The sequence below is a fragment of the Amblyomma maculatum genome, chromosome 10, assembly GCF_055883805.1.
Source record: "Amblyomma maculatum isolate TAMU_Amacu chromosome 10, ASM5588380v1, whole genome shotgun sequence".
Taxonomy (NCBI): Eukaryota; Metazoa; Arthropoda; class Arachnida; order Ixodida; family Ixodidae; genus Amblyomma; species Amblyomma maculatum.
Genome location: NC_139353.1, coordinates 41,545,190 through 41,573,159, shown reverse-complemented (window position 1 = coordinate 41,573,159; position 27,970 = coordinate 41,545,190). Strand labels below are relative to the sequence as shown.

General features: G+C 43.9%; 1 protein-coding gene across 6 annotated transcripts in view; it reads left to right on the top strand.

Annotated features, from left to right (window-relative positions):
• Positions 1-27,970, top strand: part of LOC146176259 (uncharacterized) — a 326,256-nt gene that overhangs the window by 154,677 nt on the left and 143,609 nt on the right. For all 6 annotated transcript variants that reach the window (XM_084582578.1, XM_084582580.1, XM_084582576.1 and 3 more), the window contains 29 exons: positions 176-328; positions 1,388-1,555; positions 2,401-2,727; positions 4,341-4,487; positions 5,440-5,604; positions 6,256-6,396; positions 7,217-7,399; positions 8,484-8,633; positions 8,813-8,977; positions 9,674-9,901; positions 10,999-11,097; positions 11,348-11,500; positions 12,348-12,512; positions 13,092-13,272; positions 14,100-14,248; positions 14,966-15,118; positions 15,408-15,572; positions 16,288-16,458; positions 17,727-17,900; positions 19,013-19,150; positions 19,303-19,467; positions 20,150-20,317; positions 20,715-20,876; positions 21,617-21,970; positions 22,970-23,890; positions 24,564-24,716; positions 26,453-26,617; positions 26,743-26,853; positions 27,294-27,506. In XM_084582578.1, coding sequence (XP_084438704.1) covers positions 176-328; positions 1,388-1,555; positions 2,401-2,727; positions 4,341-4,487; positions 5,440-5,604; positions 6,256-6,396; positions 7,217-7,399; positions 8,484-8,633; positions 8,813-8,977; positions 9,674-9,901; positions 10,999-11,097; positions 11,348-11,500; positions 12,348-12,512; positions 13,092-13,272; positions 14,100-14,248; positions 14,966-15,118; positions 15,408-15,572; positions 16,288-16,458; positions 17,727-17,900; positions 19,013-19,150; positions 19,303-19,467; positions 20,150-20,317; positions 20,715-20,876; positions 21,617-21,970; positions 22,970-23,890; positions 24,564-24,716; positions 26,453-26,617; positions 26,743-26,853; positions 27,294-27,506 — 5,787 coding nt within the window. The remainder of the gene's footprint in view (positions 1-175; positions 329-1,387; positions 1,556-2,400; positions 2,728-4,340; positions 4,488-5,439; positions 5,605-6,255; positions 6,397-7,216; positions 7,400-8,483; positions 8,634-8,812; positions 8,978-9,673; positions 9,902-10,998; positions 11,098-11,347; positions 11,501-12,347; positions 12,513-13,091; positions 13,273-14,099; positions 14,249-14,965; positions 15,119-15,407; positions 15,573-16,287; positions 16,459-17,726; positions 17,901-19,012; positions 19,151-19,302; positions 19,468-20,149; positions 20,318-20,714; positions 20,877-21,616; positions 21,971-22,969; positions 23,891-24,563; positions 24,717-26,452; positions 26,618-26,742; positions 26,854-27,293; positions 27,507-27,970) is intronic.

Below are 27,970 nucleotides of genomic sequence, written 5' to 3'. Positions count from 1 at the left end.
GGTCGCTGATTTTAATGAGCGCGATTATTCCCTTCATCACTGTAGTTGCAGGCACCATAATAGATCGAAGAAACTTTACAGGCATCATTGTTTTCATTCACTAATAGCAGTTTTCTTACGCATTACATGCACACCCTCTCCTGCTGACTAATGATAACTTGTTTTTTTCCTACAGAGCCTGCTAAGCGAATTACACGCCACCGAACGAGACTTCGACTCCCTTTCGGACAAAGCCCAGGAGTTGATGGTGTCCAGTGGAGAAATGCGGCTCTCCATGGCAGTCAGCCAGCTCACTGCACGATTCCAGTCCTTGTTGGAGACCTGCAAGGTAGCTGTTCTTTAACTGTATTTATTGGTGTTCATGCCATGAACTTCGCTGTTTAGATGCACTTGTTAAGTATTGTTATTTTCCTTCAAACCTGTAAGTAAATGCTTTTGTGGCTGTTATTTCATTCAATGCATTCATTGCTTTCATGTTTCTTTTTTTGCCGCATTAAGAGCTACAATAGTGCGGGCCCAGCTCTTCAATTAGAAGATAAACTTCAACCTTAGAAACTCACGCGCCTTTGACAATCTGGCTAATTTTTTTTCGCCTTAGAATTTCCAAGTTACAAAGAGAGGAAAGCTTTAGAAGCTAGCTACGTTACATCATGTAAAGTAGATGTGTCGCATAACAAATTCTTTTTGTGTGCATTTTTATTTTATGCTTTTTGAGGCAGTTGTTTTTTCTTCAGTTCACACACAGTAATTTGTTTTAATAGTCACAGTACCCTCAGGATAAAATACATTACAGAGGGAAGGGGCAAACATAAGACATAGGAAAAAGAGCAAATCATAAAGGCATAGTAGAGCCCCTTTATATTAAAGTCACTGGGACCGGCCAAAGTCTTTATTATATCAGGGTCTTTACTATATCAGTAGTTTAGAGGACATGGTCCTGAAGATACTGTTTAGTAATTAAATGCCTACTTACTGTTTATGTTCTGTTGTTGAATGAAGAAAACACTCTGAAATAACTTCCATTCTCTCGTATCGTCTCTTCGTGCAGTTTTTTCAGTTATAAGGTTTTGTTTACGTCTTGTGGAAGTGCCTCTTAAGCATGAAGCAACGTGTCTTTGAATAAAATCAAGTGTGATTTCACGTGAAAACTAAAGCCTTGCATGAACATGGCGTCATCTTCCATTGTTTCTGTCATTTAAGAGGCAGTAGATGAGAAATGCACGCGGCGGTCAAGCGCTGCAGAACCGCATATGCCGTGCCTCCACTACTTTCCGCCGCTGCTTCGTGCTTCGTGCTTCATGCTGTGCATAAGGGAGAGTACAATTTGAAAGATAGGTTAGGATAGGTGGGTTGGGGCACAGTTGATGGTATCTCTCGCTGCTTTCAGGAATTGGTGAAGAAATGTGAGCAGCATGTCCAGGACCACTCTCAGCTCGAAAAGAAGCATGCTGAATGTGCCAAGACCCTTGCCCAGGCACAGGAGACCTTTGTGGAGATCCAGGCTCTCCCAAGTGGCAACAAGGAGCGGCTTGCACACAAGCTTGCCAGGGTGAAGGTGGGCAGCATTATTTGCAATCTGCACAGGGCACTTTGGAACTACACATGAATGCAAATCAGCGCGGTGTCAAGCTGATCAGTCAGACTCGCAGTTCAGCCAGTCTTTTGTCCGCTTGATCAGTTGCTTAGTCAACCGCTTTTTGATCACGAAACCATTGTGTTGGTCTATCAGCCAGCATACTTGTGAACAAAATCCTTCTGAAAAATTTGTTCCTCAGCTGATTGTGGTCATTAGTACAGAACAAGGTTAACAATGATTTTTGCGGGGTGATTTTTTTTACACCTTCTGTTAGCATCAAAGTATGCAAACGTAAAGGACACATGCAAGAGATGGGGTTTACGAAACGAGCGCATTGTGGGTATTGCTTTGATTTCATCATGTTCATCTCTTGTATACATTTTTTTTTACGTTTGCTCATCTCATTGTTGATAGAAGTAGAGAACAAGCATTGCAACTATGTCGATCCCAAAATTTATGAGATTAAAAGCCTAGACAGAGGGTCTTTCATTAGACCTGTATTACCAAATAAAGTTTTCCTATTCTTGTCCTCGGTTTTTTTTTGTTATTGAGTGATAGAGTTAATCTTCGAATTTACTGGTCGTCAATTCTTACTTCAGTCAGTACACCTTTTTAATAAGTGGTCACTGGGCATCGCCATGTTGTTCCCTGGACTGCTTTGGGCACTTGACACTATAGCACGGTGGAAGCTGCAGCGGAACCAGTTTGCAGCAAGCAGTCCACAGAGGAGGAGTGAGCAATATAGTGACCCCTTTGTTGGAGAGGTTTATATGATCGAGTGGTAAATCAACTTCTCATTTTTCTCTTTCTTTCCAACGGAGCAGGAGCTGCTTCAGGGCAAGAGCGAGGCGCTGAACCTGGTCAACGCCACGGTGCAGCTGGCCGACCAGGTGCAGGTGGGCAGCTCCCCCGAGGGCTGGAAGGCCATCCAGGGGCTGCTGCAGCAGCTGCAGTCAGCCTATGAGGCCACTTTCGACAAGGCCCAGAACCTGGAGCGGGTGCTTCAGTCGTCCCTGTTCCTCTGGTCCGAGTACCACGAGGCTCTGCAGCGGCTCCAGGCCTGGCTCAAGGGACTCGCTGCCAAGGCCGAGGGGGCATCGCGCCTCTGCACCACCTTGGAGGAGAAGAAGGCACACCTGCGCACTTGCCGGGTGAGCCACAGAATTTAGTTTTTTAGTGCGTAGCTCTTCTGGCCGCGATCACAGGTTTCGTTGGTGGCTGTCCGACATCTGCTCTCTCTCATCGTGAGCTTGAGGTGCGAAAGGGTGCGAAGGAGACGGTGATGACACCGCAAGCCTAGCTGTCCTTTGCTGTGCTGCGTCTTAGCCAATGAGAAGGCGGAGCGGCCTCACAGCTGCACTCGATAAGAAAGTGGCACGTATCAGAGTTGCAGCTGCCACGACAGGCACCAGGCAATGCTGTACAGACACGTGTTGCTCCGTACTACACTCTGAAATTCAAACTCTCTCCCCTAGCATCAGTCGCTCCTAGGCCTTCATGAACAGCAGATGTATACCGCGGTGCTCTCTCGACCTCGGCTCCGAGCTGCTATCCGGGCTGCTCGATGCTAGGCACTTACTTCGCATTTGATTAACTATGCTAATTGGCTTTAATTTTTTTTTTCTTTTGTTGCATTGGCTTTTTTTACCAAAGCCGTCATCTTGGCTTCGCCTTCAGCTTCACTGGCTTTCCCCGAAAAGGCGGACCATTGTTTTTTTTTTCTCATTTCATATTGCATGCTCTTGCCTCCCCTGATATTGAATGATGCGATTATGAGTGATTTCTTTTTTTCAAGCTATAAACTTTGATAATAAAAAGAATCTTAGCATATTTTATCATTTTATCATCAGAGCAGATCCAAGCATGAAATGCCTTGCATGAAAGACATCTTCTCACATCCCAGGACTGCTAGCTACCAAAAACGTCCAGTTTCATAGTGGTACTTATTCATTCACTGGTTCGACACGTCAAGCACCAGGTTTGTTCCCCCAGGTGTCATTCCGTAGCATTCATGCGAACACACAGAAGAATGTATCTGGGGCACATACTATAATAGATATAAGCGCTCTTCTTTTACAGATGTACTATGTCTGTTTGTTTGCACACTCCTATGCAGAAAAAAGCGTGTTAGGAAAGTTAAAAGGAATTGAACATTAACTGTCTCTGCTTCTACCGACATAGATGCAATATTCACTTGCATGCCAACCTATAGTGAGGCTTCTGACCAATGGGGACAGAGAATTGGTGTAAGCATAACAGTACTGAGTTCTGTCACCAGTAACTCGATCTTCACCGTCACTCAGTGAGCTTTGAAAGCCTTTGCAGCGTGCTGGTTCTTTGAGTGTTCACCAAGTTACATACCATTTGGATGAAGATTACGGACAGTTCACTTCATGTTTTCCCTCACGTTCGACATCAGGTTAGCCGCATTTCTTGAACAGTGTTTGCTGAGAATGGGAGCGAAAAGTGTTTAAGGTTATCACTTTGCAACATCTGTCTACACTTATAAGATACTGTGTCCCTTTGAATGTCATTGTCCCGCGGCAAACGGAAAGGCCTGTTGTCAGTTCACTACGATTATGGAGCCTTCTGTGAACCATTAAAATCAATCTTGGCATTGAGATCATTGAAGTGCGTTCTTAGCGAAGTTGAAGATTCACATTTTGCATTTGTTGTGCAGCATGTTGCTCGCTCGTATATTCAAATGCTGTGTTTTTATGGCGAATGCAAGCCCGATAAATTTTTCTTTCCTTCCTGCGCACAGGGCCTCCTTGCAGAGCTGGGTGAGCGTGAACAGGCCGTAGAAGACATCCAGGTGAAGGCCGAAGCCATCACCGATCGTGACAGTGAGTCGCAGGAGATGCTGGAAGCTGTGGTCAAGGGCCACAAGGAACAGACAGAGAAGCTGCAGGTGGGCACCGCATTTGGTGACATGGTTCCAACATGGCTGTGGTAGCGAAGTGACGTTTCGAGTGTTATCATATGGTGGCGACGCTCTATGCTTTCCAATTTCTGAAGGCGATGACTGCGATTATTTTAAGGAAGGCAGCTGCGGGAGTATGTAGGAGAGTCGTAGTTGTCTGCTGATCATTTTTGCACCATTCAGAGTAGTATTTTATTGTTTTAGTGTTAAATGTTAACCGAAAATCTGGCGTTGCCATTGTGTGCAAAAAATCACGAGCATGGCACTGGCAGGCAGTAGCTGGCCACACGCTGGCTGGGCATAGGGTTTCTTGACGTTACGTTTGGCAGGAGCTGCCAACTGGGTCCTTTCCTTTCATATTGGAGGGTGATATCAGAATCAACCTCTGCCAGGACCCTCGCATTCACGTTACCCCTATAGGCCACCAGGCACGTTCATATGGCTCGGTTACAGCAGGGCTTATATGTATGTGGGCTGGTAACCTATGCTCTCGTGTCATACCCTTAAAGGCAGAGTATCCCCCACGATTTTTTGCTGAGTTCGCGATGCCTAGCACCACCTAGCATCTCATAATACAGCAGTCTAACTCCTAGTCACTAAATGTAGCTGCTGCATATGCCATGCTTGCAGCTCTTGGATTCTGTAATCTCCCTTCGTTTACCATGGTGCGAGGGGGAAAATTTAAGTAAGCTGGGGGCGGCTGCCCTATTTAAGCACGAAAGAGTTATAGGAAAAACATGCTGAACCCCGTTTTTTTTTTTTTAACAAAAAAAGTTGAAGAAATATATGGCCCAGATGGGATGGCCCCGTGTCGTTAACCATCCCCTTCGAGAGTGATCTATCAATTTGCCAGTCATGTCACCTCTTTATGCAGCAGTCTTCTATGTTACAGTGCCTGTTCCACTCAGCTAATGATCTGCTGTGTGTTTCTGCTTTGTAGGAAGCGGTGAAGTTCTTGGAAGATGCAGTCGCGCAGCATGAGCAACTGAGCAAACACTTGGGCAATGTCCGTGACTGGCTGAGCACCACACAGGAACAAGCAGTGGCGCTCTCCAACCTTGGGCTGGACCAACTGGCCCTGTACAGCAATTTGGAAAGGCTCAAGGTGGGCCTCACTTCCTTTTTTTTTTTCTTTCAGCCGATACTTGATGCCTGGCATTTAAACGAACTGCAGGGTGGCTGGAAAATATTTGTTTGCAAATTAGTGATGTCTGAAGTTGGTCTATGTGGTATAACAATGGCATGTTAGAAACAGTGCAAGTGCAGGGGTAAAGAGTTAGGGATGGTTGTGCTTGCTCCTTTTGTTCGCTGTTGTGGTTGTGCCTATCTTTTTTTAATATTATAGTATTCATCCAATTCTAATGCATAGTTCCATTACTGAAAAGCAGAGCTCAAAGCAACTCAAAGAGCTCGAAGCAACAGTATCGAATACAGGACAGAAGTGGCCTGAATGCTTAATTCTTTCTTGGCCACAAGGATTTTGACTGGCTAAATATAACACCTTCCTCACTGTAACACAAGAGCATAGGTACTTACGACTACAAGCGTCTCTAATCTTATTTTCAGATCTGTGCTGAATGTCAAATTTTACATCTCTCTTTTGTCCTTTGTGTCTTAGCAGTGTAGTTTTTAAAAAACACCCCATATTTGCTGCAGAGTCATATCACACATGAAGTCTTCTTGGCCATGACTAATGGAGTGCAACCACTTCCATACACACTGACAAAACGGCCTCTGTGCTTGTTGGCTTTTGCAGGCTATTGAGTCCAGCTTTGGCACCCAAGATGAGGAACTGAAGCGGGCGGAGAAGCAGCTGCCCATTGTGCTCCAGAGCACACTGCCTGCTGGCCACAACGTCGTGGTAGGAGAACTGGACGCCCTGAAGCAGCAGTGGCAGGCGAGTATACTTTGCACCTGCCTGCTTGCTTTCCATGTTCCGACTCGCTTCAAGTGAAAAAGATAGGTTCTTTGCACGCCCTTTCTCACTTCCTTCTGACTGATTCAGTGTGGATGTTTGCTGAGAGGTCTTGCAGCTGCACCTTTTGTACAGCTGGAAAACAAGGATACAGTGTATCCATGGATTTTCTTGGAAGCAGTGTACGTTACGCAAGGTTGAATGTTTTCGATCTCCGTCCATAAGCTGAGTAACTGGTAGCTGACATCACTGTACTTTTTTCATGTAATAGGAACGTTGTGAAAGCTTGCACAATGTACGCACCCAAATATGTATCATGAGACAGTTAATCTGTATAAAAATGTAGGGACGAAGGTAATTTATGTGTAACACAAGCAGAAATTCTCTTGGTGGGTATGCTGGGTGTTTATGTTTATCCCAATTTTATCTCTTCCACACACCATTCTATTCTTCATTCTCCTCATTTAAAAGAGCTGAGTTTTGTTGCCTTTGTCTAGGGTAGACATCTGTACCATGCACAGCAGTCACAACTCTGCACCAAGTTGAAACATTTTCCAGAACCAGATAAGGATCGAACTTAATTTTGTAGTCCTGGGATATCGTCACGTTGTATCCTCCAAACTTTAGCAAATTTATATGGCATCACTTCGCATGTTTGTCTTGCATAATTACATGTTTCACATTTTTGTCATGTAATAGTTTAGAAAGAAGTCGAAATTAGTAGACATATTTACAATTTAACATTTCCACTTCATATTGTCACCCTCTGCGTCGGGAGTGAACGTGAACTGCGCTGGTCCAGGTGGTGAGTGACATGGTGACCCGGACACGGGAGTCCCTGGAGCAGCTGCTCAGCAAGTGGGAGGAGCACCACGTACAGGTGGAGAAGCTGCAGCAGTGGATGTCTGAGCGGGATGCCGAACTGCAGGGACTGCTGCTCTGCGACACGCTCGAGGCCAAGCGAAGCCGCCTGGAAAAGCTGCAGGTACAGCGCTGGCTTTTCAGAGCAGAGCTCTGCAAACTAAAAGGCCTGGTACTTAAAGGGACAGAACATTGGCATTCAGGCATCAAATTTTTTCCACCCCAATGGAAAGATTGCTCTCTAAAGTGTTCAATTTCATGGCAGTTTTGGTAGAAACGCTGTAGAAAATTTTCACCGAGAATTTTTCTATCACTGCATACGCCCGTTTTTATGTAGCTCGATGCTGGAAACCATGAGCAGCGACCATGGTGACGATTAGTGGTTGACAAAAAAAGACGTACTGAAAATAAATATAAATTTCACTCGCCAGACAGTAATTGGACGTTTTTAGCATAGAGTAGCGTCCATTCAATTTTGACACTTAAGGCTGCTACAGCACTGTAATGCATGTCTAGTGGACGCAAGTTTTAGTGGCTCTATCATCACTTCATCCAAGGAATTCAAAACACTATGGCGGTATCTAGTGACAAAAGCTGAAAGTATGACATTCGCAATGCAAAAGGAGGGGTGGTTTTTATTTAAGGGCACACTGAAGAGAGGGCAAAATATAATAAAACATGGCAAGCACTTCTAGAAGAAAAAGAATAGTGTGCACTTATGAAAATCAGGAATATTATGCTGAGGTGGAGGCACGTCGGGTACTACAGTGATAGTAATAGCGTGTCTCTGCAAGATGTCACCTCCATTTTTTTTTTTTTTTTTTTGCGATTTGCAAAGGCAAATTGAAATTATGAAGCCTCTTTCCTTTGATTTTGTTGAGTTTGATCTGTACTATATGTGGCAAGACCTTTTCATTTCCATCATAATCTCTTGACATATTTTTGCCAGTGTTCTGTCCCTTTAGAAATGATGCTTAGCATCCTTTGAACTTTCTGTGCAGGCCAGATTGTTAGGTTATTTGGTCTCTAGCCCTTTTTTAAGAGTAATATGTAACATCTTTTCATTTTCTTTTTGTCTGTGTGTGTATTAGCATGTAGCTTTGCTGGTTAAATAAGCTACGTGAGAAATGGGGCTACATGAATACAGATAAAATCATGAAAGTCATTTTGTGGCGACGAAGTGTGTGACCTCAGTGCAATGTCCACAGGATACGCTGCGAGAGTTGCGAGCGAAGGAGCTTGAAGTGGACTCCCTGACTGAGAGAGCTCAGCAGCTTCACGGAGGCCACAGCGCACGCCGCAGCAGTCGACTGGCGGACCTCGCTCTGCGGTACCAGCAGCTGCTGGTCGCCCTTGGTGTGAGTGGTCTTTCCATACTTTCTTTCCATCTTTCTCCCCCCAAAGGTTATCCATTCCCGGCAGTCTATCTCATAAGCCAGGCAACTTGAGTTCTATTGCAAATATGTGGCGGCATTGTTTGTTGGTGGCGTGTGTTTGAAGCAGTGAAATGGAACCAGCTAAGCTCTTTCCCATGCAGGAGGCGGTCACCAAGTGGACCCAGTATGTCAACAACCACCAGACCCTGGACAAGCAGATGGCCGATGCTCAGCAGATGATCAAGCAGGCCGACGAGAAACTCGACCAGTGCGAGCTGACAGATGGCTCACTTAGCCAGCTGGAAAGCAAGCTGGCCATCATTCAGGTACGCACTCGTGTGGCGTATTGTTCTTGCAAATTCTGTTAGCCAAAGAAGAGCAACCCATTTTTCCAAAGCTCAAAAAGAGACCTTACTCAGTAATGATTCAGCGAACGTATACTGTAGGCAGGTGTTGTTCTCTGCCAAAAATGTCACAGTGATCTGTTACAATGGGATAACATAACGTGCATATTCTAGAATTTAGAATATAACAGCAAAAAGCTCCAAGAAGGATGTTACAGTGTCTTAAGTGTCAGTCTTACAAGACCTACGAACACCAAGCTGCAGAGACGGCATGAATGGTATTAAACTTGGGAAAAAAATATGTACGAAAAGAGTCAAAGTATTGTCAGTAAGCTAAACAAAATTTTCATCAGATGTGCCTTTGACGGCATGATGTGTGGCAACAGCTTCAGTGTGCACACCATACGATGCACACCACGTAATGGCAGTAGAAGCCACTCATTTGAAATCAATTCATTTCAGCTCTGTTGAACCAAGTAAATTGGTTTGTTTTGGACGGTTAAATTTAAACAGTATATGTAGGGAAATGAAAGCAAGAAGTGGTGCACAAAACACGGATAAGGCCCAAAAAATGGGGCAGGGCTGTTAAAGGCACAGAAGGTTTAAAGCATTCATGAACGCACCAAATTTGCTGTGCCTTGGTGTCTCCTTACCACTTTCTTTCACGTCTTCTCGCAGGAGGTGTCGCAAAGCAAGGACACCCTGGTAGCGCTGGTGCAGGCAGCCACCGAGCAGTGCCAGACGGTGCTGGGTGAGACGGCACCCGTGGGGCATGGACCCCTGAGCCGAGCCCTGCAGAGCCTGACCGAGGCCAAGTTGGCCCTGCTGCAGAGGCTCTCTGGCCTCAGAGCCACCCTGGACCATGCTCGGCAGCTCTGGGGAGGTCTCAGCACACTTACCAAGCAGGTGAAAAGCGTGCCACTTATCGAGGGTTCAGCAATTAGCATTTGACTGAAAGCTTGCCTCATTCATGATGGCAGAAAGGAGGAGGAGCTGCTTTTCTGCTCTTAGTTCTGTTTTGGTGTGAAAGTGTTATTAGGTTCGCAGGACAGATTTGGCCACTGTTGGTGCAGATCAAAGCTTGGTCTGACCAAGCCAAACCAAGTGTAACCTTGCGTCTTTCATAGCTGTCGTCACTTTGAGACGTTAAACCGCAAACCAAACCAAAATCAAGTGTAATCCTCCGACATAGCAAAATTGAGGGGGGACATGGAAGTCTACGCTTTGAATACTCTTTCCCACTGCATAATTTTGACCTTTGACCATGTACCCCTTCTTTGACCTTTGACCTTGGCATCGGCAAAACTAAACTTTGACCTTCAGCATAAACAAGTCAAACCAGCACTTTTGCATGAAATAACATGATTAGCAGAAATAACCATTACTGATTTTTTTACGTTTTTGATATAGGCGAACTGATGAAGCAGTAGCCTAAGGTGTCTTTATCGAAGTATTACAAATTGTGTCTCATTTCACTGTGAGGTATATGTGTTGTAAGTACCGACTTTCACTGACATGCTGACACTTCGACTTTTTTGAGTATATTAAATTTCCAGCAATATGAAGATTTTCTTCATGAAACTTTTGCAATTACATTTCATCACAGAATGCAGTACTTGGCTGCCATGGGCACAGAGTTTTTTTGCTACCCCACAGACTTGTTAGGCCTGCTGTGTGGGGCGTCAGTGTTAAATGTGCAAAATTAGGCTTAATTGCTGCGAAAAGTGCCATGCATATATGAATTGGATGTTCTGTCAACGTGAAATCTAATAGAGTAGTGTATCAGGCTTGGCCTAAGTAGCTGTTAAGCTGTGACAGCAGAAATAGCATGAAACAGTAGGAGACAAAAATTGCACCTGCCAATACTGGACCTGTGAAATGTGTCCCAACATAATGAAAAGTCATAATGAAGTCAGTGTTTTTAGGTTATGTTGAATCTCCAGAGGAGGATATTTGCGAAATGGTAAAAGTACACTTCTACATTTTAATTTTTTTACTCACAGGTTCTAGCTGCCGTGGAGGGCATAGAAGCATCTCTAGAAGATGCCGGCAAGTTGCAAGAGACCCTGGCGGAAAAGAAGGCACATGCTGAACGCTGCAAGGTGTGTTATATTGATTGGCACCAACTCATAAAGAAAGATATTGCCTTCATTTTAATTTTTCTTCGACGCCCCTGTTCGTTGTGTGCCCTGTCAATTTTGGGGTCCTGTTCAGCTGTGTATAATGCTGTGCATATGGATCACTGTGAATGTTTTCTGTTCATTCTAATTTGGTGCTTATTTTGCGTCTCACAATTTATATGTTGGTTTCGCTTCTTTTGTGGGGGATTGCAAGCGCTCGGCTTCCATGCAGGTTCTGGAGCAACGCCTCTTGCAAGAACAAGCTCAAGTTGACAACTTGAAGTCGCGGGCAACTGAACTGGCCAAGAGTCATCCAGGCAACGAGCACTCGCAGCCAGCCTTCGAAGCCGTTGAACGGTTCAAGGAGGCCTGCAAGCGGGCTGAGGTAAACATTGTTCGACAAACTCAAAACCTTCCCATCTAACCTGCATGCATTTTATGATAACTAGCGGTGTGCGGATATTGAAAATTTCTAATACGAATCGAATATGAATGCGGGAAAAAAACTCCTTCGAACATCAAGTACCTGAACAGGGAAAAAAATGGGAGATTAGTAGCAAACACTGTTCATCTTGTTTATTTCAGGATTCACGTGGTATTTCCAAATAAAATTATACTAGATTTGCACAGAAGTGTATACCTTACTAAAATACTCAGTAATAATTTTATACAGGATTCCATATACCAGTTTTTACATAAGAAAGACTTGAATAAAACCGAGTGAAGCTGTCATATCACTGCAGAGTACAGTAAATTTTCATCATTCGGCCTTCAAGTGACTAGAAAAAAAAATGTCCGAATTAACTGAACACTTGAATTATTGAATCGACCTGAAAAAACAGCTGAATACCGTTTGCATCATGCAAAATAGATTCCTGCAGTTGATATGAAACCGAAGTCAGAACTACATTTTTTTACTGGTTTCGACAAGTGCTTCGTTTTGCGCATACTGTTGGAAAGGCCCCGTCGCATTTTGAGGGTGCTTTACTGCTCAGTCACGTGGTAAAGAAATGTGGTGAAGCACGTGATGCGGAAAACGGTGAATTTACGGTGTATTCGGAAGTCCCGAATATCAATTTCTCGAATACAAATATGAATCTCGCACGCCCCTAAATTGATAACGCTTCTGACTCAGACGATCTCTATGTCACCGTCATTAATGTTTTCTGGTTAACACAGTTTTGGCATGTTGTTTGAGGTCACGCGTTATCATTTGTGAATGCTTTGTGCAGAAACTTGTTGAGACCACGGAGAAGGCCTACAGAAGTCACTTGGACTTCAAGAATGCCTGCGATGACCTGGTGTCTTGGCTGCGTCAGCTGAGGGAGAAAGTTCCACCATTCACTCGCTCGCTGAGTGACCGGCTCAGCCTTGAGTCCAGCATCTCCGTTTTAGAGGTAAGGGGCTGTGAGACATTTAGTTAAATAAAAGGAGCAAATACACGGACAGATAGGCAACTTAAAATAAAAAAGAAATGAAAGCAGGCCTGTGCAAAAGGGATAAGGATTTGTAGAGAGTCTTAGAATCACTGGTAATAAAAAAGAGTTATGCAAGGCTTTGTAGTGTTATTTGTTTGGCATTATATGCAGACTTAACCACTCAGTCAGACAGGTAGTGGACTTAATGCAGCTATTTTTCTGCACTATTGTTTTCTCTAAAACTTTTATTGTAAACTTGCGAATATATCTCTCTTGTCAGTGGCTATATGCTACATGAACATAGGTTTGGGATGTCATAATAATCATAAGCTGTGTTTTGAACTTGCAATAATATTTTTGTGTTAGGGTAATGGGTTCAGTCTTTCTATGACATTATTTGGTCTCTTTTCAGTTATACTTTTCAATTAGTAATAAAAACTACCAGTGCTGTTTTAATTATTGAGTAGCTCTCTCTTCATCTGAATTTTAGTTTCATGTTTTTGTTTTCTTTACTCTAAAGAAATAAGGAAAAGCTGCGTTGTGATTCCGTTTTCGCAGGACCTCCTCGCCAAGCGAGCTGAAGGAAACTTGAAGCTGGATGCAGTAACCGCTGCTGCTGAAACGACCAAGGCTTCCACATCTGAGCCTGGAATTGCCCTTCTGGATAACCAGGTCTCGGCACTTCAGGGTGACCTCACCAGTCTCTTTGATGAGATTTCTTCCACAAAGGAAAAGCTGGGTAAGTTACCATTGCCAACGCCAAGATCTTTAGCCCGAATTTAAATGTGAGAACAGTCATTTAATATTCATATGAGCATACCATAAAAGTGTTTTCACATTGTGGAAGCTTTTGTCTACTGCTTGCCATTTGGCAACATTTGACCATGCACGCGTCGAGCATGCGATTGTAACAAGTATTACTTTTTTCTTTAACAGGGTTTTACATTATGGTTAAGATCGGTTAGACGCTGGCTATAATTTTGTCGCGTTCTGATGTTTAAATAGAAACCACAAAATACCCATAGTTTTAAAACCTAATTTTGTCTTTGACAGGATTTCAAGCAGCATTACCTCTTAATAGGAGCGTTTTAACACTGTCATACTATGGTTAAAGTGTGGTAAGCTTGTGTACATGCAGGCATGAATTGAATTAAAAGAAAGAAAAACAATTTCATTAGCTGAGTGAAATGAAGGTAAATATAACATCCAAGAATCTACACCCTTGCTGCATGAATTTGCTCCAATATGTCCTGCTGTTTGCATTTGTGTGAAAATCATGCAAAGGTTCCAAAACTTTTCCTGTTGGCCTACTCATACTGTGTGGAATGTACAATATTGTATTATACTTCTTTACCTTTTAACGTAAACTGACCTTTTTTCCTGTCGCTCACCTCTTTGATTTCTCCTACCTGTCTCCTTGCTATCCCTTTATTTCCGCCGCCCCAGTTCAGGTGCTCCAGCTCATTTCGATAGCAGATACCGGGGCAGGCAAAACTTTTCCTTCCTTTATTATTTTTATTTTATTCTATAATAATAAAACCACATACTACTACTTCCTCCTTGCAGGCACTACATGCTCTCAGCTGCGGGAGTTCCGCGAGGAGTACGAGCACATGAGTGAGTGGCTGCAGCTGATGGAGGATGACATCAAAAACCAGAGGACACTCCTCTGGCCCACGCTGGAAGAGAAGAAGAAGGCATTCGAGACAGCACAGGTATTCTGTCGAACCTACAACCTGGCACTCAAGTGCTTAGATAACCATTAAAATTCCCAGTAACTACAATCTTTCTCTTCTTGACAGTCACTGCTAGGACGACAGTAAAATGACTGTGCTCATGCTTTTGGGCTGCTTAGCTATCCTGGTATTTCTGTGGCTGTAGTGTAAAGGGTTTCTTGGCCACAGTAAGTGATGACAATCATAGATTTTATTATGAATGACAAGGGATGTAGTTGAATTTCTAAGGGTCTGTTATTCTTCCTCCTCATTCTTCGAGTCATTTTCTAAGTGGACTTACATTGGTTAAATTTCTCTGATCTTTAAGGAGCATCTCTTAAAGGCTGTCTAGATGCTCCGACTCGCTTGCCATATTTGGAATTTCCTGCATGCTAAACCTCGCACGTAAGAACTATGTTTGTGGTTGTTCTTACACCTTCGTCTTTGCACTTATGTTGTGCAGTAGGACAGCAAGATGAAGGGAATATGCCTAACTTTTTTCTACATTTTCTAAAGGATCAAAATGGTATTGCATTTAAAAATTATAAATATGCTGTACAAAACAGCTTTTGATGATTCTCGCTGAAAGAAAATGCACCTTGGAGCCTTGTTTTGATTGCATTTTTGAAGCTGCATCATTCCCATTTTGCTTGGAGCAGCAGCTTTATCCAGTGCTGGGTAATTTTTTTCATTGCTGGTATACAATTGTCTCTGCAGGGTCTTGTCGAAGAGCTTGAGAAGGGTCACGAGACTTTGGACAGAGTGACGCTGCTCGCCCAAGGCTTGCTGACGTCACACTTGGACACCTACATCCGCAACCAGCTCACACTGGTCAGCTCCCGGTACCAGGTCACTCTCAACCTGGCCAAGGTAGGCAAGGCAGGGCTGACTAGATGTACACTGGCAGTACATTGTGGTACAAGGGTGAAGCATAAAATTAGCTGTACCACCTGTACTGTACCACATTATTTTACAGGGTATGTCACCTTGTTAAGCTGCTGTGTATCATATTGCAAGACTACTGGAAATTTAAAATAAACTCGTTGCAATGACTTTTGAAGTACAAATGTGAGGGTGGGTAGCAGCAGCAACAGCATTCAGAGTTACCCGTATCGTGCTGTTTTCACGCTTCAAGGTGTTGCTTTTATTGTTCCTGCAGGACCTGCTGGGAAGGGCGCGCGACACATACAACCAGCACGAGCAGTATCGTGCGGCTGCGGTGTCAGCCCGTGAATGGATGGACAGCATGGCCGCCTCCCTGGCTGAGTGCTCTGGCCCAACTGCTGGCAAGAGTGAGGTGGAGGCACAGCTTGCCAAAGTGCAGGTGTGTGCCAGACGCTTCGTTTCTTCTTTTTTCCACATCAGCTGTCCTGACCCCCCTAAGATCTCTTTGCAGTCTTCTGCACAATGTGATGCCATCACATAGCAGAGTCACATGATCCATCGTCATTTAACACATGACCAACAGGTCACATGACCCCTTTTTAAGTGGGTCACATGATTGTGTGATAAATCCTGAATACATTCTTTTGCTGCATTTGCAGTTGACAGTGTAACTTGAGTCGCATTACTTAAACACCACTTCTGTGCTATTTCATGTTCAATAAAGTGTGTGTTGTAAGTCACTACACCACCTACTTGTTCTGAAGTGTGTTTAGGTTTAAAAAGCAAACTCAAGCAAAACATAAAAGTTAGATCTGTGGACAAACTACTGTGATGTAGAGTTTATGCAAGCACCAGAATCGATAAAACTGTTAGCCAGGTAGACAGAAACAAGCTGTTACACAGGTAACCGACAAGTTTGGTCAATAAATGCAGATTCGAAGTGCTTGGATCATCTATTGCAAAAATGAAGTCCCTAACCAAGTTGCCAGCCATTGCTTTGATTGATCAGATTTAAATCCTGAAAGCTGCCATTTATTATTGTTCACATTGTCTTGTGAACGTTGTCACTCTTGTGACTTGCCCCTTGTGGTGCTCACTTTCGTGGCCAACTATAGCTGAACAAGCAACACTCTAGACTCTTGCCTTGTGTGCAGGGAATGGTGAGGAAGCAAGACGAAGGCCACGCCCTGCTCCACTCGGCCCTCACGGCCGGTGAGAAGACTTTGCGAGGTACCCACGCCTCTGGCAAAGCCCCTCTCAACCAGGAGATGCAGGAGTTGCAGAAGCAGTGGGACCGCCTCGTGCTCAAGCTGTCCGACGCGAAGGCAAGTCGTTGGCCTATCACCTTCTCAGCTGCCAGCCCAAAACAGTATGGCGAGAAGTAATCTACCGCTTTGAAGCGAAAGGATGTTTTATTATTAGCAAGGGAGGGACAGAAGGAAGAAAAGGCGGGATGGTTAAGTGAACTATTGCTTGCCCTGCACATAGAAAAAGAAAAAGGGAATGTAAAAAAAAGGCAGGGAAGGTTGAAACTGTCATGTCATAAAATTGTCATTGTCACGAAATTGCCAGCAGCAAAGGCCTCTCTCCCTCAGTGAAGCCATTCCTCATGTGGCATGGTTATATGCTCTTCCTGGAAACTTCATTGCTTGTGGCAAAAGGCTGTTGTGCCATTACTTCATGTGAAAATTCGTTAAGAGCAACATGTTTGCTGTTGCTGACTCTGAGAACAACAAACAACTATAACAACAACAATCGGGTCACAGGAAAGGAAAGGCCAAGTATCTATCACACTTGTCCATGGGCACATGAACAGCGCTTCCCTTTCTCTCTCTCCGCTTTCACTCTGAGAAGTGCCTGCTATTCTTTTGCGCAAATGCAGCATGTAGAGCTCAGTTTGTTTTGTGTTGTACTAACATTGATGCGTGCATGAAGTGGAAGAAGGGAAATTTGCCCAGATTCAAAAAGTAGAGTGAAAAATTGCTAGGTTTTTCACTACTATCGTCAATATGCATTTTTTTTTTCTATTGCTGCTGCAAGCATAGATTTCATAAAGCACTTTATGAAATGAGTTCAACTTGAGAGAGGGTGGTACAAATCTAGGAGAACGGCTGTTTTGTCTCAAAGCTGTTTCCTTCTGTTTTCAGTCTTTATTTGTCTTTAAACACTGAAAAGGAAAATTTGTTTTGAGGAAAGCAAAGGGTGCAGTAACTGTCTCATTTCTTGATGGGCACCCCAAACTGCGTCGTGAGGAAAGAGATGGAGAAGAAGAGAGTGAAATCAACTAGAAGGAGAAAGAGGCCCCTAATGAAGGTTTCCCAAAATAGTTTCAAAAAATAGTCCCAAGGTTTCCCAAAATCACTTGAGGATCTTTAACAGGCACTGGCATCACACAGTACTATGGCGTCTTTTGGATTTTAGCTCCATCGAAATGCAACTGTCAGTACTGGAATTCAGCCCATGTCCTCAGGTTTAGCAGCAGAGTGCCCTAACTGCTAAGCCATGACTGCAATGCTTCTTTTACTAGCTGTTTTACTGTCTTGACTATTCTATCCAGTGTATCAGTGCATCACTGGGCCATGCTTTTGTTCAGGTTTCCCTGGAAACGGCGCTCCTCCAATGGACCGACTATAGTTCCTCAGAGCAGCGTCTCCTCCAGTGGATCGAGGACCATGACAACCAATTGGAAGAGGTCAAGAAGAAACGTCAGAGTGCCTCCGTCAAAGAGTCCGTCACACAGCGCAAGGCTAGGCTGAGGAGGGCCAATGTAAGGCTTTTGGCTTAGCTTGGCGGCCGAGACCCCTGTCAGACCATTTCAGTGGGTTTCTCTTCTGTGATGGCTTTGGCTGAAAGTTGCTTAGTAGAAGCCACCACTGTAGCAAATCTTTATTTCTTTTTTTTTATTACTTCATGCAACGCTGTGTCTAGACAATATACGCTGCAAGTCACGTAGCAGTTTAGTGAAGTTCTGGGGTAGGCGATTTTATTCAAATCTTTATTAATACAAAATGGCAGTTGGCTGGCTAGCTGTTCATGAAGGAATCATTTTGTTGAATATAAAAAATATTAAAGGCAAATTTTGTTAGTTTGATTTTGGTTAAAGTCAGAAATAAATTATTGATGGCGTTGCTAATGGAACAATACATTATTCTGTTGGAAAGCACATAACAGCAATTCGTGATGCCATTTTTATATCGCAGTTATGAAATATTAGCTTTGCTCTTAGATTCATAAGGTTCTATGTAGAATAACTGCAGTGTTTCTGTGTCTTATTCTGCCCTTCCTTGATTCACCCTGTTTTCGTCTACACTCTGAAATGGTGAGAGGTGTATTGACCATAAATATACATACATAATGGAGTAATTACTTATTGGCATCCACCCAAGTGCAGCCATATGGCTACAAAGGAAAGCTATACAGCTTTCTCAGAAACTTTGTAGTTAAAGAAAAATTCGTCCTGATGTGGAGACCGAACCCGGGACCACTGCCTTTCTGGGGCAGTTGCTCTACCAACTGAGCTAACCAGGACAGTGAGCAGATCAAATGGTAGGGCAAGAGCAAATTGATCAATAACTCGAAGTGGGAATGGTTGGTGTTAGTTGAATATTTAGGGGAATCCCCCAAGGTGGAGTAAGTAAGGGAGTAATGTGTAATTACTCCCTTACTCCACCTTGGGGGATTCTACTAAATATTCAACCAAATATACATACAGTACTGGTGACCCAAGTATCTGGGGTATAAATATATATACTACAAGGTCCCTTGAAGCATTTTGTACCGATTTCTAACAGGAAGATTATTGCATTGTTTAACTGCGTGTCTATCACAGCCTACTTCTGCATAATTACATTTGTACTCTTGTTTTCTGTCATGTTTCAGAGCCTTGTAAAGGATGTCGAGTCATTTGAGCCCATGGTCGAGTCTCTCGCCGTCAAGGCACAGGAGCTCCAGCAGACATCAGCAGCTCCCAAACCTGAAATTTCGGGGAAGTACAACAGCCTGGCTGGCTCCGTCAAGGTGCATCACTGTTCTTCTGCAGCACTGTTTAGCAAACTAGCCTTGTGTGCTTGCTGTAGTCGTCAGCCTGTTGGTTACCAGCTGGTTTTGCTTGTTGAATCTTGTTCTGTCAGCTACTATAGTGTACTGTGTTATGTTTGTTGAATGTGCAGGAATATCTGCGGCAGCAGAAATCTGTCATGGGCCACCTGCAAGAGTTCATGGACGCATGCGCTAACCTCAGCTCCTGGCTGGAACAGGCGCAGGAGAAACTGAATAAGTGCGCCGAACCATCGGGTGACCGCAACGAGCTTAGGAGCAAACACGGCACCCTCAAGGTGACTTTGACTGCTTTTGCTGAATTTCTTTCTTCTCTTCGTTATGGTGTGTGTGAGCTACATGAGTAAATGAGAACTGCAAGAATTCAAGCCATCTGACATGCGCTAGATGTTCCTGAATGCAGAACTTCAAAGGTATCAGCTATATCGATAGGTATGAGGAAAGCTAGGACTCTGACCTCTTCTTCTTAATATTTTTTTTTATATATTTTGATGGATATGGTGATGTAATATTTGCTTTCTTGGCCAGAGGTTCAGCATAGTAGCCTCACTATACCTTGTCCAAAGATTCTGTGCATTCTTAGCTATTACTAACAATACGATGTGTGTAGTATCGGCAACTACATGATTAGCCATTGCCATTACAGGGATAGCTAGATTGTTTTTTTCACAAGTCATATTGCTAGGCATAGTCATCATCATTCGTGTAAGTATTATATACATTTCTTTTTTTCTCGGAGTGATCATAATGGAGTTCCACCGAAACAACCCCGGTTCTTGTTCATATTGAAGTGTCTAGTTAACTATGGTAGTTTATCTTAATCATTTTCACCAAACTAACTACCTTTGTTCTGACACATGTCAAGACCACTGCAGATTTTGTTATGTATTTCTGAAATTTAACTTCAAGCTAGTTGTGAACAACAGTGCTGTACTGACATTCTTCGTAATACCATCACAGGTGCTCGAAGCGGAACAGGCGGAAGGTCAGAAGCGACTGCAGTTGATGCTTGCCCTGGCAGAGACAGCGCGGGGCTTCCTCGAGGATGAAGTGGAGCAGCAGCATGTCGACCAGGAGGCTGGCCACTTGGTCAAAGCTGTCGAAGAATTCGAAGAACGCATGGCACAGGTACGGTCTTACCTACCACATCGCATTTTCCTTTCACATTCTTCACCATGCTTGCTTAGAAAAAGAAAATTTTTGCTAGACACTCGGTGGTGACGGCACCCTTTTCTCTTCTTCCGTTTGTACTGCTTGCATGTGGAATGTCCCGTGCTCTGTGCTTAGGCCAGCATTTTATGTGACTCGAAGATTGTGACTTGCTTACTGACTTAATGTTCACGTTATCACAGTTTACAAAGAACAAAATAGTCATAGAAGTGTACAACTTCTTGTTTAAGCAGTTGTGGGACATGCTTATTTTGCTACAAATTGCACTGGACGTTATGCTAGGTGTCCAGCATCGGGATCCCTCTTGAGTATGAGATGGTTTCTGATGTTTGCAAGTGTTTATCATTCGACGTAGGTCAAGTCTGCCCTGGATGTGGGCCTGGTCAAGTGGGACGAGTACGAGGAACAGTTCCGCCGTTGTCAGGACTGGCTGAACCAGCATGAGCCGCAGGTTCGCTCGTTCCAGCAACTGCAGCCTGACCTCGAGTCCAAGCGGATAAAGCTGGAGGAGTTCCAGGCAAGTTTGCTGGCTCTGTGTGCTGACTGCTTTACTTTGCAGTATAGCTGTGCCCTTTTCACAGCCTACTGTGGTTAGCTGCATGCTGTATGTGGAGAAGTAAAATATGGTCGAAGGGTAAAATAATTAGATAAAACATAGATTTTTATTTCATTCTGAGGAAAAGTGATAGAATGTAATGATATCTCCTTATGTGTTCACATTTTAAAGACAATGTATCAAGAGTTGTTTTCTTGCCCACAAGCAATCTCACGCAGCTGACGAACTCCACTTTTGGCCTAAGAAATCTCAGAATCAAATACAGAATTAATAGCTTGCATTCTATCTTTTTTTTAATTTTTATCACAAGAGAATAAAACCTAAGGTACTGTAATAATCACTGCACTTTCCTGGCATGCAGTAGGACTTCCTTTTTTTTTTTGCTTATACCGGTCACTTTTAAAAATCACTTCCTCCTTAAGTCACAAAAAAAAAAAGAGAGAAAAATTTGCAGTATGTAATGACTTGAAGATGACTTGGAACGGATAAGAATGAAAAACAGATGTGCAGAACGGGAAAGAAGGACAGAGCACCGTGCAGTGAAACAGATAATTCTTTTCTTTGTTTTGTGAAAAATGAGGTAGGAAAAATTTAGATCTGCTGCCAGAGGAGAAGACCTTTTTTGCTTATGCACAGAAACAATGATCCAAAGAGCAAGCCCTTCCACCATCCTAGCCTCAATGCCTTTTTGATTTGTGCAGGTTCTACTGCAGACGGTGTTTGAGTGGCAGTCTGAGTTCGACACGCTCAACCTGAAGGCGCAGCTGCTTCTGGAGACGTACTCGGACTCGAGTATCTGCAACCAGTTCACGCAGCTGTCGGCACGCTACACAAGCCTGCTGTCGCTGGCCAAAGAGGTGCTGCACTCCCTGGAGCAGCACTACCAGGAGCACCAGCAGCAGCAGTGCATGTACGGCGAGGTGTCCGAGCTGCTCGACAGCACCCACGAGCGCCTGCGCGAGCTCCAGAAGCCTTCGGCGACCCTGGACGACGCCGAGTCGCGCCTCAGGAGTCTCGACCTCCTGTGGGCGACACTACAGCAGGGTCGTAACAAGGTCAGGCATGCTTTGGCAGCACACTTGTTTGTTTACTGCTTCAGTGTATTGCATGGTAAAAAATGAGCAACTGTTTTGTCTCATTCTAAAGCCAGCACAGCATTGTAAAAACTAGCATTGTTAAACGATACTGCTACGCTCAGAGATGAGGCTTCGACTAGGACCCCTATATATGCCTTTGAATTCCTGTTTGTTCGACATTTGCCGGTTGTTTGGTTTCTCATTCACTATCTCCCCTCACACTATGGTGAGAACGTAAATTTCAAGTGAAGAAATTAAAGTTTGTAAATTCTAGCTTTAACATTGAAAGGCTAACTTACAAATAATTTGGGGGGTAATGGATTTCTTGGTTCAAGACGACAGCAAAAGGTTACCAGAAAATTCGGCACTGTCATTGATGTTAGAATTGGAAGCTGAAAATAAAAAGCGCCTCTGGCAGTGTTCGTAGTCAGTAGGTGAGATGGCTGGGCACTCATTGGTCAGTGGGTGTGTGATGTCATGAGACCACATGACATGACAACTCGAGGAGCTCCTTCGAGGTGGAAATGATGAGATGAAAATAGAACCTTCTGAAATCCTCGGATCCATAGTCACACTACCTTTAGACTATGCAGGCATGTTCACACGTGAAGGTTACAGCAGGGTCTTACATCTATGGCGGGTAGTCTTTCACATAATGCAGCAGGTTATGTTCGGATGCTAATTAGCACGTGTGAGTTAATAGAGGCACAAATTAAACAATTAATGCAAGTAGTAAAGTGAATTTACACAAATGAGTATCCACAAGGGCAGCCAAGGGGAGCCACTAGCACTATCGCTTAATATACTTGACACAGCTGACAGGAGCACATGTCAGTAGTTTTTTTGGCAGGTCTGGCTTAATCTATCTGAAACAAAAATATAGCAGTGCTATGGTTGTTTCCCTTCTGCAGAGTTTATGACTAGTCTTATCATATCGACAGTTTCCTTCATAGCAAAACCCCGCTGCACCTTTCGCAGGTATCTTACATGATGGAGCTTACAGACAAAGTCATCGAGACCACATCCGCCGAAGGCATCAAAACAATCCGCGAAAGTGCCGACAACACATCTGCCGAGTTCGAGCGCCTGCTTCAGGAAGTCTCAACAGCCCGCTCAGCACTCTCAGAGCAGCTCTCTGCCCTTGGAGGGCTTGCCCAGGAGCTCCAGCAGTTTGAATCATGGCTAACAGAAGCCCGGGCACAGCTCGCTGAAGCCAAAGCTGGCGCAGAGCAGGCATCTGGTGCAGTGGAGAAGAAAACCCGTCTCGACAAGATCAAGTCGATCGCTGCTGATGCCGCTTCCAAGTCCGGCACTGTGTCCAGTCTAGAGAAACGGCTTAATGAGACACAACAGCTGAACACGCCGGAACGCAAGAAGATGATTGCAGACTTCGCCGACCTCCAGAAGGAAGCCGAACAGCTGGCATCTCGCCTCGAGAAGGAGGTGGAAGCGCTGGAGCGACAGCGGTCGATCCACGCCCAGGCCATCCAGTGGCTGAAGGAAGCCAAGCTGAAGCTGCAGAAGTGTGCCGATGCTACCGGCAGTCAAGCCGTCGTCCGTGAGAAGGCAACCCAGCTTTCGAAGCTCAGAGAAAGCCTGCCTACGGGGGTTGCTCTCGTGAAAGACGTCGCGCAGTGCACGGAGGAAGTGTCTCCATGTCTTAACCAGTCTGGCAAAGAACGGCTTCAGGAGAATCTCCAGGACTTGCGCCAGGATTTGGAACAGCTCGAGCACGGTGTTGAGGATGCTCAGGATGCCCTCGACGAGTGCCTACAGTGCTGGGAGCGCTTTGGCGAACTGTACGGCACCATGTCTCAGTGGCTGTCACAGTTTGAAGGAAACGCTAAGGCTGCCCTGGCATCTACAGCTTTCGACGCAGACCACTTGAAGCAGCTCAAGGTATTCGAATTCTTAAACTGCCTCATTGTTTTGATTGGATTGCACATTTTCTAGTTTCAACTGTGCCCACAGTCTATGGCTTCTGCTCAGTGTTCAGTAGTCACTTATTTTTAGAATGTTTTTCCGTGCTGATGAGGCACCCACCTAACATTTTGTTCTGCTTTGATCTTTATAACTTCTTGAATTTTCGCCTATTACGTTTTTGGTTCTCTTGTACTCCAACCTGTATGTCGTAGTGATATCCTAACACGAACCAACATTTTGCTGTAATGTATAGGTTGACGCAACAGTTAGTATCTCCGCCAATTTTGGGTTTCCATTCCAATTGATGAAAAATTGCAATATTTATGGCCTCATTGTTTCACAAGCCAAATCGTACATTTGGTTACCTAGTTGCAGTTTTCAGAAGCTGCTGTTATCGGATGGACTTTTTCATGATTTGCTATGTGTAATTAACTGAGAAGAAGATTGACTACCATCTGAGCAGTTCATTCGCTTCTGAAATTCGTCTGAGGCAAGAAGCAACAAGTATCATCTATGCATTGCATGCAAGAAGACATGTAAAATGGATTATATAAGGACAATAATAATGATGTTGTTTGCTTACAGTGACAAACTTATTACATATGACCATTACGTGCATGTGCAAACAAACCCTCAACTGCTGATGCAGGCTCTCCTGGAAGAGGCATCCTTCCATAAGCCTGACATGGAGGAGATGAATGAGGAGTGCGAACGCCTCCTCCTGGTCAGTGCACAGACGCCAGTTCGGGACCAGGCCGTCAAGCTGTCCACCGCCTACACATCCCTTGTGGCAGCACTGCAGGTATGTTAATGTGTGAACATTAACAGGTTCATGATGCAAAAATGCATCCACAAAAGGTGTCCGCAGAACGTCTTCACAGAAAGGTGTACAGAAGGCATCTGTCCGCACCCCTAAAATCGGCCCTCTGGACCCCCTAAATTTAATCTGACTAAATTTGGTGTCCAACCCGGTTTGAGTATGACCAACTTCATGGTGACCTCCAAATTTCGGCGGACCACCCTCCAAACCCTCAAAATTTAACCTTGTCAGAATTTGACCAAAATTTACACCTAACCTAATTTGAGTATGGCTATTGGTGAGTAAAGCAGAAATTGAGATATATTTTCTCCTACGTGTCGCTTAGATAACTTTGTTATAGTGGCAATTTCTTTCCGTGCCTATATATTTGTTCCATTTCTTCAATAAACCTCAGTTGGTAGTCTGCACTTGTTTGTGCGTCACCTTCATCTTCCATCCTGCCTTTGTGCGCTGTGAAAAAATCAGTTAAGTGGTGACCTCCAAATTTGTATATTTGGCCTCTTGGACATCAAAAATTTGACCGAATTTGATGTTAACCTAATTGAGTATGTCCACCTCTGTGGTGACCTCCAAATTTGGATGGGCCAGCCCCAAAATTTGGCCTCCTGGACCTCGAAAATTTGACCAAATTGATGTCTAACTTAATTTAGGTATGTCAATTCAGTGATGACCTCCAAATTTAGGTGGGCCATCCGAAATTTGGTCTCTGGACTCCCAAAAAACTTCGCCCAAACTTCATGAAAAGTGGTGTCCAACTTAGTTTGACTGTAGCCAAAACTCGGTGGTGACTTCCAAATTAATGTGGGCCCTTCCAAATTCAGGTGGGCCACCTCCAAAATTTGGCCCACTGGACCCCCAAAATTTGACTTCATCGAAATTTTACCGAAATCGATGTCCATCCTAATTTAGCTGTGGCCAACTCAGTAATGCCTTCCATATTTATTTTGGCCATTCCGAAAATCTGACCTACCAAACCCCTTAAATTTGACTTCGTCCAAAGTTGAGCAAAATTGGTGTCCAACAATTGACTGTGGCCAACTCAGTGGTGACTTCCAAATTTAGATAGGCCACCCCAAAAATTTGGCACACCGAACCCTCCAAATTTGACTTCGTCCAAATTTGACTAAAATTGATGTCTGATCTAATTTGGCTGTGGCTAATCAGTGGTGACATCCAAATTTAGGTTGGCTACAGTCAGAATTTGGCATGCTTACGCATTCTTTGTTCGTGGGAGGCTATGATAGTCTCTGCGAAACGGTTGCACTGTCATTAAAAATTTCTAGCCTGCTTTTATTATTCTTTATCTCACCTCTGCTCTTTGTCAGCTTTGACTACCAAACATATTTGCACTGAAAAGCAATGGTACACCACGAAAAAAGTACAGCTATGCTTTCAACTGGTGTGACTTAATTCCATATTTATTTGTGCCAACCTAGTGACTTTAGTAGGGCTGGTCAACTAAGACATCTGGAGGGAGAATTGTATCATAATTTGAAATTTTTGCATATCACACGCACACACGCTATTCAATAGCAATTATTCATTTCTTTGTGTTCTTTGTTCGTGGTATCAAATATGTAGTCATGCTTGTGGTTAGTGTTTATTCATATGGTATTTTCTCCAAACTGTAAAGCATTGAAGAAACAACTATTCAGATGTTGCGTGCCTGTTTCTTAACTTGCTTTTTGCTTTTCTTGATTTTTTTCCAATCTTCCTAGGAGAATGTGACCAAGCTGCAGCGTACCCTGGGTAGCCAGGAAGAGTTTGACAAGGCCAAGCAGAAGTTTGTCCAATGGCTCGAAGCTGCCCAGAAAAAACTCAGTGCTGCCAAGGAGCCTGGCACAGACCTGGCCACCGTGCAAAAACATCTTGCAGAACTCAAGGTGCAATGTTTGCGGTATTTCCTTAGTGGAATCGACGTTTTTATGAAAATTTGTTTATGTGACACTCTGTGCATCTGGCAGAGCTTGCTCATTCTAACATTCGATTCTTCCGCTGTTCATTTCAGGAACTTCATCAGAGTCTTTCAGAAGGAAAGCACTTGTTTGACGTCGTCACAGAGGCAGCCAGTAAGATTCAAGGACTATCAGATGTTGGTCAGAGTCCCATTCGCTCTCAGGTGGGCTGCATATTTTCTTTTACTCATTTGCCTGCATGTCCAACACACTGTTCAGTTTGTGCATCTAATGGCGGCCTTGGATGCATACACTATTCGGTTTTATTTTTGTATAATGGCTGGCCGCCATTCTTGTGGCTCTGATTTAATTACCCAATTAAGATGCCAGCATTAACCAACATCACTCAGTTGCACGTAACGAAACAAAACTGGAAGCTTTAAATGCTGGAAATTAATGTATTGCAGGCAATGAAGACAGTTTTGAATCTGTTTCTTGCAAGCTGAGCCTTGACACCCTTGACACCTAATGAGAAATAACTTAAGGCTGGTTTCTTGTGAACGTTCAACTCAGTTTAAAAGTTGCCTGTTAAGCGTTGACTGGTGGAGTGATTGCAAACTGTGAGAGGCTCAACTACTGACGCTTTCTGTTCTTTCCTTTTCAGGTGGATAGTCTTCGTGACCAACTAACCACACTCGAGCAACTGACAAGCGAGGCGACTGGACGGCTGGCGTCGCTTCAGTCCCGCTGGCAAGAGCTGATGCAGGGAGCCGACACGCTCAAGGCCTCTTTGCAGGAAGTGGAAGAGACATTAAAGGAGCGGCCTGTGTCGGGCGGCGACCTTGTCCAAATCCGCTGCCTTGTTGAGCAGTACAAGGTGTTTATACACTTGTTCATATATGCGCTTATCTGCCTCTTCATATACACCTGGGACTTCCCACAAACAGAGTGCAAGTGGCCCTGATTGTAGTCCATAGGTTAACAAATTGATTGGAGAGATTAATTTTCATTTAGCTCGTGGATTATGAATTCGTTTGTTGTCCAATACTTGTAGCTACATTTCCTGCAGTTATGCAATCACTTGCAATATAGAATAGTGTTCAAGTGGGCAGAAATCATAGCTGTTAGTTTTGCAATGTTTCTGTGACGTTTCACGAAAAACATCCTTTTTTTGTCTCCAGGTTTATTTACTTCAGTTTTTTTCTTTTTCGCTGTAGTCCTTGAGCATTGCTTCTGTAGCATTTAGTAGAAAAATAGAATAACGTTCTATAAGTTTTGTGTAAGCTCAGATAACATGGTTGCCAAGGTGGAGAAGAAAACTTTGAATTGTTAAGAATTTTA